Consider the following 17249-nt stretch of genomic DNA (forward strand, 5'->3'; position numbering starts at 1 on the left):
AGAGGCTGGAAGGACGCAGGGCAATGGAGGTGTGTGTGTGTCGCTTCCTGTCGCCTGGGAGGGAAGTCAACAACTCGGCATCTGCAGGGGCTTCATGAAGCAAAGCTTTATGCTGGCTATTCCAGGCAAACATGCAACTCAAAAACACATGCTGGAGAGAAGAAGAAAGTGGAGTCCCCTATAGATCAGTATTGGGACCCGTGGCTTTTCAACAGATAGGAGTGAGCAGGGAGGGGGCAAAGTTTGCTGGTGGCAGTAAATTGTCCAGGATTGTTCAAACAAAGAGAGATTGCAAGGAGCTCCAAAAAGAGCTCTCCAAACGGTGTGATTGGACAGAAAATACAGCTCATTGTCAAGAAAATTAAAGTGATGCATGTTGGGGGGCAGGGAAACACGATCTTAATATCATGTGCAGGATCATGGGGTCTGAACCGGGTTTCTCTGTGTGCTCTAGGAGACCAGGGGAGAGGGGAGCTGGTCGCAGACGGAGGGGGAGTCTCCCTGGATGCTTCAGTAGCCGGGCTCTTCTGGGTCTCCTAGCCCCTCCTCTCCTCCCTCTGAGCCTGAACTGCTCTCTGTCCCAGCCTCTTCCTGCTCACCAAACCCTGTTTCCTCCTCAGCTTGCAACACCTCCCCTCCCGTTCTGCTCCATTTTCTCCCTCTATCTGCTGATCGCCATCCCCCCACCAGTCCCCAGGATCTGAGCCTTCTTCCTTGTGGGTCCCCCAGACTGGTGTCTCCCCCGCCCCTGAACCCAGCCAGTCCATGACAGCAAAAGCAGCAGCAACAGTAAAATCAGTAGGATAGTAATAAGGACTGTGGTCCTCTGGCAGGAAGACTCCCTAGCAGCATGATTGACTAATAACCTCTGGTATTATGGAAAAATATTATCCTCCCCAAACCCCAGAATAAGCAGTAGCTCTGGGGTTCCCCTATGTGGTTCATGAGTGAAGATGGGCCCTCCAGGAGACATTCCTGGTACCTGCAACCCATCCTTCCCCCTCTTGCAGTTAGGCTTCGGGGGGGGGAGGAATCTCTCATTAAATTTTAAGTTTTCTTCAGAACGTGCAGGGGGCAGGGTTGAAGTTCTGTTGAATAAGTAATGTTTGGAGATCATGCAGTGGTGGGGGTGACAGAGTTTGGTGTAAAAACCACTCTGACACACAAATACCCATCTTGAATGCTTGAGTACAGTAACTCCAGGGCCTTAGCCAAGCATCGGTGGGGTAGGGGCCACATGTAGAGCAAGTCCCACACTGATGTCAAAAACACACACAGAAGCAGCGGGACGTCTATAGTAATAGTTTACTGAGATTTCAAAGCATACGGTTCTCACTGGGTCCCCAGTGAGGCACAAAACTTAGCTCCTGAGAGCAGATCCAGTTTCAGCAGTAAAAAAATACAGCACACAGGATATCTAAGTCAGGCACACACACCGGCAGAAGGGAGCAAGCGAGGAAAGAGGCTGGAAGGACACAGGGCAATGGAGGTGTGTCTTTCGCTTCCCGTCGTTTTGGAAGGAGGTCAGCAACTCGGCATCTGCAGGGGCTTCACAAAGAAAAGCTTTCTGCCGCTGCTTGCAGGCACATCCCAGAAACACACACTGCGATTGACAGTGTATTGCCATATCAGTTGTTCTTCGAAGGTTATCGAGATGTGGTCTAGAAACCAGTATTGGACCAGATATCAATATAGAGCCCAGCCCTAATCCTCACTCACCACCAGCAAACCAGATTCATCCTCTCTATCAAAAGGTACTTTACCTCTTAGATTATACTCACATTGTTAGACATTGCCTTCAATATTTCATTGCTGTTCAGTTTTACATATAAACACAAGAATTTCAAATACACATCGCGTGTTTAAGACTGATTTCGTGCTGAGTTCATTGCTGTGAAGAAAGAGTGGACACTGAAAGGAAAACGTCCCACTCTCCATACATCTAAATGGGTTCTTCCATGGGAAAGTCCCTGGATGTTCCTTAAACACTCCATTGTAAATAAAGCACTTTTTGCAATCTTTTCATTTAAACTGCTTCTCAAACTCCAGAATAAGCAGGTTGCCCCATGGGGTTCATGAGTGAAGATGGGCCCACCAGGAGACTTCCCTGGTACCTGCAGCCCCACATTCCCCATCTTGAACTTAGGCTTTGGGGGGAAATCTCCCATTGAATTTCAGTATTTGAAGATGAGGTTCTGTTGAAGAAGAAGTGTTTGGAGATCATGTAGTGGTAGGGGTGACAGAGTTTGGTGCAAAAACCATCTTGTGTGCTTGAGTAGAGCAACTCCAGGGCATGAGCTAAGTAGCAGCAGGGGAGGGGCCACGTGTAGAGCAAGTGCCACACTGAGGTCAAAAAGACACACACAGGCAGCAGGACTTCTTCAGTAATAGTTTACTGAGCTTTCAAAGGCTACAGTTATGACTGGGACCACAGTGAGGCACAAAACTTAGCTCCTGAGAACAAATCATTCATATGGTTTCTCCCCTGTGTGAGTCAGTTGATGCACGCTGAGGTGTCGACTCTGACTGAATTTCCTTCCGCACTCCATGCAATTAAATGGTTTTTCCCCTGTGTGAGTCCGTTGATGTCTTTTAAGGGTTCCATTATCACAAAAGCTCTTTCCGCACTCCATACATTTACATGGTTTCTCCCCTGTGTGAGTCCGTTGATGTCTTCTAAGGTTGCCATTATCACGAAAGCTCTTTCCGCACTCCATACATTCATATGGTTTCTCCCCCGTGTGTGTCCGTTGATGTATTCTAAGGCTTCCTTTGAAACTGAAGCTCTTTCCGCACTCCATACATTTACATGGTTTCTCCCCTGTGTGAGTCCGTTGATGTGTTCTAAGGCTTCCATTGCAACTGAAGCTCTTTCCGCACTCCATACATTCATATGGTTTCTCCCCTGTGTGAGTCCGTTGATGTATTCTAAGGCTTCCTTTGAAACTGAAGCTCTTTCCGCACTCCATACATTCATATGGTTTCTCCCCTGTGTGAGTCCGTTGATGTATATTTAAGTTTCCACGATTACTGAAGCTCTTTCCACAATGCATACATTTATATGGTTTCTCCCCTGTGTGAGTCCGTTGATGTGTTCTAAGGGTTCCATTATCACTAAAGCTCTTTGCGCACTCCATGCATTTAAAAGGTTTTTCACCCGTGTGAGTCAGTTGATGCATATTTAGTTGTCCACTCTGATTGAATTTTCTTCCGCACTCCATGCATTTAAATGGTTTTTCCCCTGTGTGAGTCCGTTGATGTGTTCTAAGGGTTCCATTATTACGAAAGCTCTTTCCACACTCCATACATTCATATGGTTTCTCCCCTGTGTGAGTCCACTGATGTGTTCTAAGGGTTCCATTATTACGAAAGCTCCTTCCACACTCCATACATTCATATGGTTTCTCTCCTGTGTGAGTCCGTTGATGTGTTCTAAGGGTTCTATTATCACGAAAGCTCTTTCCGCATTCCATACATTCATATGGTTTCTCCCCTGTGTGAGTCCGTTGATGTGTTCTAAGGGTTCTATTATCACGAAAGCTCTTTCCGCACTCCATACATTCATATGGTTTCTCCCCCGTGTGAGTCCGTTGATGTATTCTAAGGCTTCCATTGCAACTGAAGCTCTTTCCGCACTCCATACATTCATATGGCTTCTCCCCTGTGTGAGTCCGTTGATGTGTTCTAAGGGTTATATTATCACGAAAGCTCTTTCCGCACTCCATACATTCATATGGTTTCTCCCCTGTGTGTGTCCATTGATGTGTTCTAAGGGTTCCATTATCACGAAAGCTCTTTCCGCACTCCATACATTCATATGGTTTCTCCCCTGTGTGTGTCCGTTGATGTGTTCTAAGGTTTCCATTATCACTAAATCTCTTTCCGCACTCAATGCATTTAAATGGTTTTTCCCCTGTGTGAGTCCGTTGATGTCGTCTAAGTTTTCCATTATCACTAAATCTCTTTCCGCACTCAATGCATTTAAATGGTTTTTCCCCAGTGTGTGTCCGTTGATGTGTTCTAAGGTTTCCATTATCACGAAAGCTCTTTCCACACTCCATACATTCATATGGTTTCTCCCCTGTGTGAGTCCGTTGATGTCGTCTAAGGATTGCATTGAAACTGAAGCTCTTTCCGCACTCCATACATTTATATGATTTTTCCCCTGTGTGAGTCTCTTGATGTCCTCTAAAGGTTCCATTATCACGAAAGGACTTTCCACACTCCATACATTCATATGGTTTCTCCCCTGTGTGAGTCCGTTGATGTCTTCTAAGGTTTCCAATGAAACAGAAGCTCTTTCCACAGTCCATACATTTAAAAGGTTTCTCCCCTGTGTGAGTCAGTTGATGTTTTCTAAGGTATCCACTCTGACTGAATTGCCTTCCGCACTCCATGCATTTAAATGGTTTCTCCCCTGTGTGAGTCCGTTGATGTCTTCTAAGTTTTCCATTATCTCTAAAGCTCTTTCCACACTCCATACATTTAAAAGGTTTCTCCCCTGTGTGAGTCAGTTGATGCATATTTAGGTTTCCACTCTGACTGAATTGCCTTCCGCACTCCATGCACTTAAATGGTTTTTCCCCTGTGTGAGTCCGTTGATGTATATTGAGGTGTCCACTCTGACTGAAGTTCTTCCCGCACTCCTTGCATTTGAATCCTTTCTTGCCCATGTGAGTCGGCTGATGTGTTCTATCAGTGAAAGTCTTTCCACACTCCATACCTTTAAATGGTTTCACCACTTTTGGGGTTTGTTGATGTGAGCTATGTGTGCTCATTCAATGAAGCATGTTCCACATTTCACACATTTTAAGGTCTATATCTAATGAAACCAAAGGTGCCCTTTCCCCTGGAAGTCTGTCTCTCTTCTCCATGACCCTCCTCAGCGTGGGAGGAAAGGAAATCCTGTTTGGGTTTCAAGGAAGAGAACAAAGGAAAAGAGAGCATATCAGATGCCATTAGCACCACCTCATATTTCAACATATCCTATATTTCCCCTGCATGCTACCCAGGTTCCAAATTTTGGGGAAATGAAGATGCAATGATGTCAAATGATAGTAATGCATCAGCAACCTTTCATTATCCTCAATCATCATTAATAAAGCAGCATGATCTTGGAAAACAGCCTTTTCCCATCAATTGTTTTCTCACAGGAAATGCAGCTACTCTCTCTCCATGAAAAGGCCCTCTCTGTCTCTGGTTCATCATTCCTTTGGACATTTCCCATCATCGGCATCATAATCCTCCATCCACCCGTTTCCACCTCTAGATCTTCATGAATCACCTGCACAGTCCCAATGGCCTCAGGAAGTCCATGTGGACCATTATATGAGACCCAGGTCTACATCTTTCCAGGGACTGTGGTCTGGGTCAGTCAGAGAACTAGTGACAAGGCTTGGTGCTTGGGGTCAGCTGAATGGGTGCTCAGGGAAGCTCCTGTTCTTGGAGATGGACCTCCGTCTAGATGCCTCACATTGCATGGAGAGAGCAGGAGCAGCAGAAGGAAAGCAGCTGGCGCATGGGAATCCCAGACGGAAACACCCACCTCAATTGTTCTTTATAATAATGATGTGTTGCCTGATCTCTTGCACTGTCTTCTGACACAGGAGTATCCTAATCTGGCACTGAAAAAGCTGGATATTAAAGGCAAACGGATAACTGTACTTAGTGGAAACCTCATCCTTGAATATGTAGTACTGATTCATTAACAACCTGAAGTTGTGTTATTTCTTGAGATATGAATTTATTCCTGATCTGAGTGTTTTTTCCTACTCTGCTAACTATATGTCAGTCTAGGAGATTGTTATGAAGGAGCAAGATCTGAGACCTAGAGCCCTAAACAGCCTCGGCTATGTAGACCTGAAGGAGTGTCTCCACCTCCATCCTTCCCTCTGAACACTGAGGTCCTCCTCTGAGGGTCTTCTGCTGGTTCCCTCCCTTCAGAGGTCAAGGAAATGAACAACTACCTGACATTTAGAAGATAGTTGAAGGGAGACCTGTATTAGGAGGTTTTTAATGTTTGATGTTTTACTGTCTTTTATGTGTACTGGAAACCCAACCAGATGGGCAGGGTATAAATACTACAATCATTTGTATGATCTTGTGATTTTTTTGTAGTTATTTTGGAATTCGTAGTGCAATATCAGGTCATGAAATGTTTTGGGTGCAGAAAATCACAGGGTTGCTGTAAACAATAATCCCACTCACACACTCTCATTCACATACAGTCTGTAAATTTGGGAAGGTCACACAGCTCACCTGTGCTAATACTGGCAGTATTTGGCCTGCATAGGCACACCCTGTCTGTAGAGCCTCCAGCCACAAGCACTGTCTATCATGAAAATGGGTCCTTTGACTGGGAAGTATCTCAGCTTGTCAGTCACTCTGACATTGCCTATAAAAAGTAAGAGGAACAGAAATGCCTTTGAGGCACACCTTCTATATCAATCCTGAGATCAATTAAATAGGTTCTTTAGCCCTGTTTCTGATGACAAGTGTACATTTTCCTCATCCTCAATAAACCATGCAGTGGAAAAGACACTTGAAGATGGAAGCCTGAGAGAGAGGAAAAGGTTTCTGGCTGCTTCCTGGGTGGGATTGCGGAAACAAAGAGCTGCTTCTGAGAAGGCCTCCCCCCTCCCCTCTTCCTCTCGGATTTCCTCTCCTCTCCAGGGGAACAATGGTTGGACTGGGCAGAATCGCTGTGTCTGGACAGGGCAGGAGCTTATGGGGTGGGAAGAGGATGGAGCTTGCAGGAAGGAAGGGGTGGGGGGACAGGACCCCGCACTTTCCAGGGATCCCTCTCTGGTCGCCTTGAAAGGGTGGCGGATTCCTGGGTGGGAGGGAGAAGCCAAGGCGGCTCCTCCGAGATTCCTCGTGGGCGCACGATGGAGACGTCTCCCTACAGACTGGTCTGATCCCCCCAACCCCGCCAATGCTGCGCTTCCTTGCCCCTTGGCCCCCTCCCTCTCTCCCGGAGTCTCCCCGGCACCCAGCTGCCCCCTTGGCGCGGCTCACCCCTCGCCATGCGCGACCCATCTCTCCATCCGGAGGGGCCCCCAAGTCGAGATGGGGAGGGACAGGGGGTCTCTATCCAGGCGTCTCTCGCGCCCGTTAACCCTTTCATGGTCTGCCTCTCTCCACGCGGAGCGCACAGGGCCCCAGGGATGCCTGCGCGGGGAAACGGGGCCAGGGAGTCCTCGTGGGACCCCGTGGGTGGGCGCCCCATGTCCACCCCTGCCAAGGAAAGCCCCCTTCGCAGCGCACGTTCAGGGATCCAGGCCCTGTCGGGGGGGCCCACGGAAGGCGCTTTGGGGAGCTGGCGCGGAGTCCCTCTCCGGGTCCTTCTCTCCCCTCTCCCCCCCCCCGTGACCCCTTTACCTCTTTGTCCTCGATCCCGATTCTCATTTCCTTTCCTGCAACATCGATGTTTTGTTGGGGGGGTCCCCTGCCGCCCCTCCTCCCCTTTCCGAAAGGGCGCGCCCCTAGAGCTATGGCGCAGAGCGGCAATCCGGCGTAGAAGCTCCACTTCCGGGAGAAGCTGGCAGTTTGGGAGGAGGCTCACCCCTCCCTTATTCCCGGAACAGAAGCCAGATTGGAGGAGGAGGAGGAGGAGGATCCTGATACTTCCAACGGAGAAGCCCAGGAAAGCCTTGCAGATGGGGGGGATCTGTAAATACTATTATGGTTCTTAGGGGAAGAGGGTAGTTAAAAGGAGAGGGAAACTGGGGTTGTTGACAGGGGTGGGTGACGGGCTCATGTTTCTGAATGCCAAAGACTCCTACTTTGTGACAAATCTGTGATGCATCGAAGATGCTGTTGAAAAATGTATTGTGGGAAATGGGGAGAGGTCTTAAAAATCCATGCAACCATCTTCTCGGGGTTCCTACTCTTGGTGTGTTTTAACCTTGTTGCAACAAATAAAGATCAGGTCAACTGACCACTGTTTGCTTCTTTAACTTGGCTGGATTCTCCTTCTTTTGCTGACCGGAGGGACCCGCGGAGAGGGGCACCCTGACGAGCTGGGCAGCGGAGTAAATCCGCACCCGGGGATATTTTCCTTCTCAACTCCTTCCCACCTGAGCCTCACCCCCTTACCTAAAAGCCAGACACAACACAATGTGACAGGATTGTGACTCCTGCCTTCAGCAAACAAAATAGCTCCCCTCCCCCCCCCCGGAGCAAAGCAACCCCGGGATGCTGAGGTCCCCCAATCCTTGAAATGAAATGGGGAGAGGAAACCTTCCGGGAGCAGGCGGGGAGGGGGCTGCCCAGGCTCCAGAAGCTTCTTCTCGCTGGTTCCTCCCCATCGCCCTCCTGCTGCCTGGCTCCCCTCCGCTTCTACTGGTCCTTTGCAAGTGCGGGGAAGCTCTAGCCCCTCCGGCCCCCCTCAAATTCCTTCTAAGAGCCCCACATTGCACGGGGCAGCCTCACCTGCAGTGAAACAAAACGCAGCTGCCCTGGCAGACTGGAGCCAGGCTGGGGCGCACCGTGGGGACCCCAGAAATGTGTCCCTAGAAGAAATGCGCCTCCTTCCTTCTCTGGTGTTCAAGTGCTGTCGGTGGGCTTCCCAGAAGAGGCCCCTGCTTGGCCCCTGGCAGGACAGGGGCCCCTTGGGCCTGATCCTGCAGGGCTCACCTGATGTTCTGATGCAAGTGAACCCTCCTTTGTCCTTCAAGGCGAACAGGGTTTCCCAAATTTGGGTCTCCAGCTGTTTTTGGGCTACAGCTCCCACCACCCCTAGCCGGCAAGACCAGTGGTCAGGGATGATGGGAATTGTAGTCATGCCCTCCAGGTGGCTCTGGCAAGTGAGCCCAGCTGCATGTGACAAGGGTGAGGGGGGAATTCCTTCCTGGTCTTATGGAAATTACAGGGGAGGGGGTTACCATCTCACATTATCCCCTGGGACGAGGAACCCCAAACCCCTTTCCACTCAGTCGCAAAAGCACGACTCACATATAAATAGAAGAAAACACGGTCTCTGCATTTTAAGAATGGGATTTACGGACTTTGTGTTTTATGAATGGGATTTATGAATAACCGAAGCTCACCAATCGAGAGCACTATATTTTGACAGCTAGCCAACGGGCGAATCCGTAGACGGCTGAAACTGCCTCCAAACCAGCCTTTCAGCTCAGCCTTTGCACAATTGTCTGAGCACCCTCTTGCTGCTCAGACTATGGGCAAAGTATATTAAATATAGCCATGTTGGTTTTGATTTCCTAAGGTTGCTACAATGTTACAAAGATTGTGTCTGAATGTATCCTTTCAGCTTGACACCTCAGGGAATGATACCTAAATTTATAAATTCATATAAAATCCATACTTTAACCGATTCTTCCCATTCCAACGCCGTTTTAACTCTTAAGAAAAAGTACATTTAGGCTTCACCCTCCTCCATGACCCTGGAAGCGGACAGCCACGTAGGCAGTGAGAACTGGGCCTCCTGCCATCATTCCCCGAGCGTGAGAGCACGTACACTTCGCCCCACCCAGGGAGTGACCAAGGGGTGACAACAGACTTCCACAGAGTTGACCAAGCCAGGTGTCGCAAGAAACCCCCTCCCCCAATCATTCAGTTTTTACAAACTTGACACACACACGCACCCACACACTACATACGCTACGCTTCTGTTATAAATTCATAGAAAATCAACCATACATCGAATCTGCACCGTTCCACTTCTTTTTACTCCATGAAGGAAGGACTACAAAATGGGGAAGGTCTGATACAGGGCAGCCATAATCCCTTCAGCATACCAGCACATCCACAGGAGCCCTGACCAGTTGGCATGGCAACCTTGATGGTCCCAGACAGAAGACCATCAAGGACACAACAGACTTGCATATGGGAGTAGATTCAACAGGGACTGGAACAAAGGACAATGATCAGATTTCCCCTCTGGGGGCAGGAAACTGTCAACTCCCCTTTGTCTTCTGGAAGAGACTCATGGGGAGGGGGAAAGAGGAACCAGCAAGGTGTCAAGATACTCAGGTTACTTCCACAACCCCTCCTGTTTGTGATGTGTCAATGATGTAGTCATGATGTAGTTGTGATGTAGTTCCAGGGGTGTAGTTTGGGGGATTAGTAGCTAATAAAAGTTGGGGTCTTCTTTTGTTCGGGACTTCCATTTTGCTTCATCTTCTTGTGGGTGGGAGTCCTGTCGTGACAGTTTCCAAGAAAGGCCAAGCCTACAGGGTGCTGTTTTGCTCCAAATTATCCTGGTTGGTGTCTTTTTTGTCCAAGGGAGCCCTCGGATTCCTCCGTTAACACAGGTGTTCTGAAAGCCCAGCTCAGGAGAAGCCCTGATGGCAAGGATGTAATTTGATTATGAATTGATTTTAGAATGTATTTCAATTAGTTGATTGTGATTTTATGTAAACTGTGTTACTTTTACTGTTGTTAGCCGCTCTGAGCCCGGCTTTGGCTGGGGAGGGTGGGATATAAATATATTTTATTTTATTCATTATTATTATTAATAATAATAATATTAATATTATTATAACAGTGGCACCTCGGGTTACAGATGCTTCAGGTTGCAGACTCTGCTAACCCAGAAATAGTACCTCGGGGTAAGAACTACGCTTCAGGATGAGAACAGAAATCGTGTGGCGGTGGCACAGCAGCAGCGGGAGGCCCCATTAGCTAAAGTGGTACCTCAGGTTCAGAACAGTTTCAGGTTAAGAACAGACCTCCGGAATGAATTAAGTACTTAACCCGAGGTACTACTGTATTGTGTCGATAGTTTTCTTGATCTTTAGGTGATGGGTACTGGAGAGGTGTCCAGAGATGTATCTGATAGAGTGACCAACTGTTGCACTTGTGTAACCCTTTGATACATCCTAGTGAAGATGCTACTCGAAAAGTATTCTGGGTGAAGGGGGGAGGAGTTTTAAAAGTCGGTGTAAATTGTCCAGGGTTGCTCAAACAAAGAGAAATGCAAGGAACTCCAAAAGGACCTCTCCAAATGGAGTGAATGGGCAGAAAATACAGCATCATAAAGTGATGCAAAAAAACCTACACCCATTAATATAATGTATAGGCTCATGGGTCTGAACTGGATTTCTCTGTGTGCTCTAGACCAGGGGAGAGGGGAGGTGGTCGCAGACGGAGGGGGAGTCTCCCTGGATGCTTCAGCTGATGGCCTCCTCTGATGGTCTCCTGGCCCCCTCCTCTCCTCCCTCTGAGTGTGAACTGCTCTCTGTCCCAGCCTCTTCCTGCTCACCAAACCCTGTTTCCTCCTCAGCTTGCAACAGCTCCCCTCCCATTCTGCTCCATTTTCTCCCTCTATCTGCTGATCGCCATCCCCCCACCAGTCCCCAGGATCTGAGCCTTCTTCCTTGTGGGTCCCCCAGACTGGTGTCTCCCCCGCCCCTGAACCCAGCCAGTCCATGACAGCAAAAGCAGCAGCAACAGTAAAATCAGTAGGATAGTAATAAGGACTGTGGTCCTCTGGCAGGAAGACTCCCTAAGCATGATTGACTAATAACCTCTGGTATTATGGAAAAATATTATCCTCCCCAAACCCCAGAATAAGCAGTAGCTCTGGGGTTCCCCTATGTGGTTCATGAGTGAAAATGGGCCCTCCAGGAGACTTTCCTGGTACCTGCAACCCATCCTTCCCCCTCTTGCAGTTAGGCTTCGGGGGGGGGGAGGAGGAATCTCTCATTAAATTTTAAGTTTTCTTCAGAACGTGGAGGGGGCAGGGATGAAGTTCTGTTGAATAAGTAATGTTTGGAGATCATGCGGTGGTGGGGGTGACAGAGTTTGGTGTAAAAACCACTCTGACACACAAACACCCATCTTGCATGCTTGAGTGCAGTAACTCCAGGGCCTTAGCCAAGCATCGATGGGGTAGGGGCCACATGTAGAGCAAGTCCCACGCTGAGGTCAAAAGCATACACAGAAGCAGCAGGACTTCTTCAGTAATAGTTTACTGAGCTTTCAAAGCATACAGTGCTCCCTGGGTCCCCAGTCAGTCACAAAACTTTGCTTCTGAGAGCAAATCCCGTTTCAGCAGTAAAAAAATACAGCACACAGGATATCTAAGCCAGGCACACACACCGGCAGAAGGGAGCAAGGGAGGAAAGAGGCTGGAAGGACACAGGGCAATGGATGTGTGTGTTTCGTTTCCTGTCGTCTTGGAAGGAGGTCAGCAACTCTGCATCTGCAGCGCCTTCAAATACACGTCATGTGTTTAAGACTGATTTCCTGCTGAGTTCATTGCTTTGAATAAAAGAGTGGACACTGAAAGGAACACGTCCTGCAATCCATACATCTAAATGGGTTCTTCCATGTGAGAGTCCCTGGAAGTTCCTTAAACACTCCATTGTAAATAAAGCACTTTTTGAAATCTTTTCATTTAAACTGCTTCTCCTCTTTGTTGATGGTTTGTAGGGTTTCAACTCCTAAAGTTCTTCCTGTCCGTGAGTCTGTTGATTTAGAACTTCCACTAGGACTGAACCTCTATCTATTTTCCTGATATTTATACGGTTTGTGTTTTGTGTGTTTGTTGACATAAATCAAGGGTTCCACTCTGACTGCTGCTCCTTTCACAGTCCATACATTTAAACAGCTTCTCCCCTGTGTGTCTGCTGATGTTTTCTAAGGTTTTCATTCTGACTGAAGCTCTTTCCGCACTCCATACATTTAAATGGTTTCTCCCCTGTGTGAGCCTGTTGATGTTTTCTAAGTTTTCCATTATCATGAAAGCTCTTTCCGCACTCCATACATTTAAATGGTTTCTCCCCTGTGTGAGTCCATTGATGTATATTGAGGTGTCCACTCCGACTGAAGCTCTTTCCACACTCCATACATTTATATGGTTTCTCCCCTGTGTGAATCCGCTGGTGTAATTTAAGTGCTCCATTCCGACTGAAGCTCTTTCCGCACTCCATACATTTAAATGGTTTCTCCCCTGAATGAGTCCGTTGATGTTTTCTAAGGTTTCCATTATCAGTAAAGCTGTTTCCACACTCCATACATTTATATGGTTTCTCCCCTGTGTGAATCTGCTGGTGTAATTTAAGGGCTCCATTCTGACTGAAGCACTTTCCGCACTCCAGGCATTTAAATGGTTTCTCCCCTGTGTGAGTCTGTTGATGTTTTCTACAGTTTCGACTATCACTAAAGCTCTTTCCACACTCCATGCATTTAAATGGTTTCTCGCCTGTATGAGTCCGTTGATGTAAAGTTAAGTATCCCCTCTGACTGAAGTTCTTTCCGCACTCCATACATTTAAATGGTTTCTCCCCTGTGTGAGTCTGGTGATGTAAATTGAGGTGTCCACTCTGACTAAAGCTCTTTCCACACTCCATATATTTGTATGGTTTCTCTCCTGTGTGAATCCGTTGATGTATATTGAGGGTTCCACTCTGACTGAAGTTCTTCCCACACTGCATGCATTTGAATCCTTTCTTGCCCATGTTAATGTGCTGATGTATTCTAAGTTTTCCAATATCAGTGAAACTCTTTCTACACTCCTTACCTTTCAATGGTTCCTCCCCTGTCGGAGGTCATTGATGTGAATTATGTGTGCTCATTCTATGAAGCATAATCCACATTTCACACATTTTAATTTCTCTTTCTAATGAAACGAAAGGTGTCCCATCTCCTGGAGTTCTGACTGTCTTCTCCATCTCCTTCTTCAGAGTGGGAGGAAAGGAAATCCTGTTTGAGTTTCAAGGAAGAGAACAAATGGAAAGAGAGCACATCAAATGCCATTAGCAGCTTTTCTTATTTCAACATCTCCTACATTCCCCCGCCTCCTACCCATGTTCCCAGTTTTGAGGAAATAAAGATGCAATGATGTCAAATGATAGTAATGCAGCAGCAAACTTTCATAATCCTCAATCATCATTAATGAAGCAGCATGATCTTGGAATGCAGCCTTCTCAAATCAATTGTTTCCTTACAGGAAAGGCAGCTGCTCTCTGTCCATGACATGGCCCTCTCTTTCTCTGGTTCACTGTTCCTTTGGACAATTCCCATCCTCTGCGTCATAATCCTCCATCCACCACCACCCCTTTTCACCTCTAAATCTTCAGCAGTCACCTGCACAGTCCCATTGGCCTCAGAAGATCCATGTGGACCATTTTGGGAGGCCCAGGTCTACATCTTTTCCAGGGACTTTGGTCTGGGTCAGTCAGAGAACTAATGACCAGTTTTGGTGCTTGGGGTCAGCTGAATGGGTGCTCAGGGAAGCTCCTGTTCTTGGAGATGGACCTCTGTCTACATGCCTCACATTGCATGGAGAGAGCAGGAGAAGCAGAAGGAAAGCAGCTGGAGCATGGGATTCCCAGACGGAAATACTCACCACAATGGTTCTTTATAATAATGATGTGCTGCCTGATCTCTTGCACCGTCTTCTGACACAGGACTATCCTAATCTGGCACTGAAAAGCAGGATATTCAAGGCAAAGAGATTACTGTACTTAATGGTAGGTAGCATTGCTGGTCTGACGCAGTTGAAATAATTTTTTTTTTTTAAAGTCCAGTAGCATCTTAGAGACCAACTATGTTTGTTCTAGGTATAAGCTTTCGTGTACATGCACACTTCTTCATATAGTGAAGGGTAGTAGGAGATGGTAGTAGGAGTACCCTTTTGGGGAAAACCCCACCCCACCCTCCCACGATATACAAGGGTCTGGTGACATCTGTTTCAGTGTATCTGAAGAAGTGTGCAACACGACTACCTACCTGAATCTAGATGTCATGGGGTGTTGGGGAGCAGTAGTTCTCCTTTGGTGGGGGACATGTCCTGCACCTTCTGGGGTCATTTTTGCACCCTTGGTGCCCACCCTGCACTCTGCTCCCCCTGTGGCTTCCAGAAGCTGTCAGCATGCAAAAGGGGTTCAAGCAACGGCTTCAACCGGCCGGCTAAACCAGGTGAGGAAAGCTGATGGGTCTCAAATCCTTGGGGGGCTGGGGAATGTTACGAAAAAGGAGCAATGCTGCAGCTGAGTGCTCCAGATGGCTGGAAAGCCAAACAGAATGTTGCTGTTTTGGGACTGTACCGTGGGAACAAAGGAACAGTCTATTCACTCCACTGAGCACCGGATGTTAGCACAGAGTGTCACATGACCCTGTACTGGAAGTACATGGGAGGAGTTATTCTCTCTCTGCTGTTGATGTTGAGAGAGTGCAGACACGTTTTCTCTGTACTGCTGGAAAGACAGAAATAAAGGCATGTAAATACATTTCTGTCTGTCTCTCTCCCCTCCCTGGGAATGGAAGGGGGGAGTGGTGTGTTCTTCTCACGTTTGGGAAGAATCGCCGATAGAGATCTCGCCTTGTCTTGCCGGGAGTCGAGACGGGTGAGATCAACAAGGAATCCAAGCCGGGCACCTGGAGAGTGGCCAATTCCTCTGACTAAGGCTTGAATTCCGACAGGGAATTCTGCTGCACCTGAAGTCAAGCCCTGGTGGATGGAGAGGAGAACAACCGTGAATCCCACAGTCCAGAAGGCAGATTCTGCCTGTGCTGAAGAGGAAAGTGAAGGGCAGATGGGGCTGGTCAACCTGGAGGCTTGTTATCAAGTCCCAGAGTTTCTCTGACATTGAATTATATATAAATTACAGTATTGAAATGCGCCTGCTCCCACGTCATATTCTGTTATTACTCTACTCTGTTTGTCTGTTTCTTACTTGCGTACTGTTTTGGTATTGTTATGGAAATTACGGGGGGGGCACATGTTTAAAGTTAAATATTACAAATATTATGCCTGAATATATCCTTCCAACTTGACAGCTCAGGGAAGTCACCTAGCTTTAAAAATAATATAAAATCATCTCCTTTCCCAGTTCCCCCCATTCCAAAGCTATTTTCCCCTTGAAAAAGGACTCCAGGAAGTTCTCAGAGGTGACAATTGCTGGGCTCATTGTTAGCCAAAGGAAGCCAAATCTCAGCACCTGACTCGCCTCAGGCTCCAGACATGCAAAGGAACTTCTATTGGACTTTTGGGTGGTGGGTACTTAAGACATATTTGTCTATGCTAATCTTATACCTGAGTCTTGCCCTGCCATGTCTGCTTATGCTAATCTTGTACCAAGGACTTGTCTGGACATGTTTGCCAAGGTTAACCCCTCCCCTTCAAACTGTATTCTGGGATGTGGTGGGAAAGTTTTAAAAGTCTTTGTCACCCCATCCTCGGGGTTCAAAATTTGCTCTTTGAACCTATTGCGCAATAAACTTTGGTCTACAGCTATTTGCTCCAGTTGGCTGGACTCCTTCCTTTATTCCGCAGGGACCCACGGGCTCTGCCCGACGAGCTGGGGGACTGAGCAGCCTCGCACCTAGATTTTTCCCTAACAGTATGCTAAGTCAGGGTTTTACTGTATGTTACCGTATTTTTCGCTCCATAGGATGCACTTTTCCTCCCCTAAAAAGTAAGGGGAAATGTCTGTGCGTCCTATGGAGCGAAGCCAGCAAGAGCCGCTGCTGCTGAGCTGAGCCAGGCAGGAGGGAGGGAAGGGGATTCTGTCCATCCCTCCCTCCTCCGTGGCTCGCTTTGAACGAGTGTAAGCTGCTCCCCTCCCACTTTCCTGCTTCAAAGCAACCACGGAGAAGGAAAGGAAGGGGACCATGGATCCTCTGCTAGCGACGGCAGCAGATTCCCTCCTCCCTTCTCTCTTCCCGGGCTCCCTTTGAAGCAGTAAAGTGGGAGGGGAGCAGCTTACACTCGTGTAAGCGGCTCCTCTCCCACTTTCCTGCTTCAAAGCAACCACGGAGGAGGGAAGGAAGGGGACCATGGATCCTCTGCTAGCGACGGCAGCGGATTCCCTCCTCCCTTCTCTCCTCCCAGGCTCCCTTTGAAGCAAGAAAGTGGGAGGGGAGCAGCTTACACTCGTGTAAGCAGCTCCTCTCTCACTTTCCTGCTTCAAAATGGAAGGAATCCGCTGCAGTTGCAAGCAGAGGATCCATGGCTCTCTGGTGGCTTGCTTTGAAGCAGGGTGCGGGGATGCAGGGGGGAAAGAGGGCAGGAAATAGATGCCAGGCAGGAAGACACAACCACACTTTGACCACTGGAAAGTCCACCTCAGCCTCCCCAGATTTCCACTGAGACGGCCAGGTTAATCTCGATGGCCGTAAGAGCTGGAAACTTGCATGGGCTGTTTATTTAAAGACGAAAACATGCACACACGTGACAGAAATCCTCCCAGGTTCCTGGACACAACCCACGTTTGATATTCACACAAGTTACATGGATGGCATTGGCAACTGGAAGAGCAGCATGGTTAAAGAGCAAGTCC

General features: G+C 47.9%; 2 protein-coding genes across 2 annotated transcripts in view; both read right to left on the minus strand.

Annotated features, from left to right (window-relative positions):
• LOC128422530 (oocyte zinc finger protein XlCOF6-like) overlaps nucleotides 1-11826 on the minus strand; it is a 33172-nt gene extending 21346 nt beyond the window's left edge. Inside the window, exon 1 of the mRNA XM_053406624.1 lies at nucleotides 11699-11826. The gene's annotated coding sequence lies outside the window, so the exon portion shown is untranslated. The remainder of the gene's footprint in view (nucleotides 1-11698) is intronic.
• The window catches only part of LOC128422019 (zinc finger protein 729-like), a 41385-nt gene continuing 26511 nt past the window's right edge, over nucleotides 2376-17249 (minus strand). Inside the window, exons 3-4 of the mRNA XM_053405470.1 lie at nucleotides 12599-13668; nucleotides 2376-4603 (exon numbers count right to left, since the gene is read on the minus strand). Coding sequence (XP_053261445.1) covers nucleotides 2466-4603; nucleotides 12599-13424 — 2964 coding nt within the window. The 5' untranslated portion in view covers nucleotides 13425-13668 and the 3' untranslated portion in view covers nucleotides 2376-2465. The remainder of the gene's footprint in view (nucleotides 4604-12598; nucleotides 13669-17249) is intronic.

Source organism: Podarcis raffonei, chromosome 10 (assembly GCF_027172205.1).
Source record: "Podarcis raffonei isolate rPodRaf1 chromosome 10, rPodRaf1.pri, whole genome shotgun sequence".
Classification (NCBI taxonomy): Eukaryota; Metazoa; Chordata; class Lepidosauria; order Squamata; family Lacertidae; genus Podarcis; species Podarcis raffonei.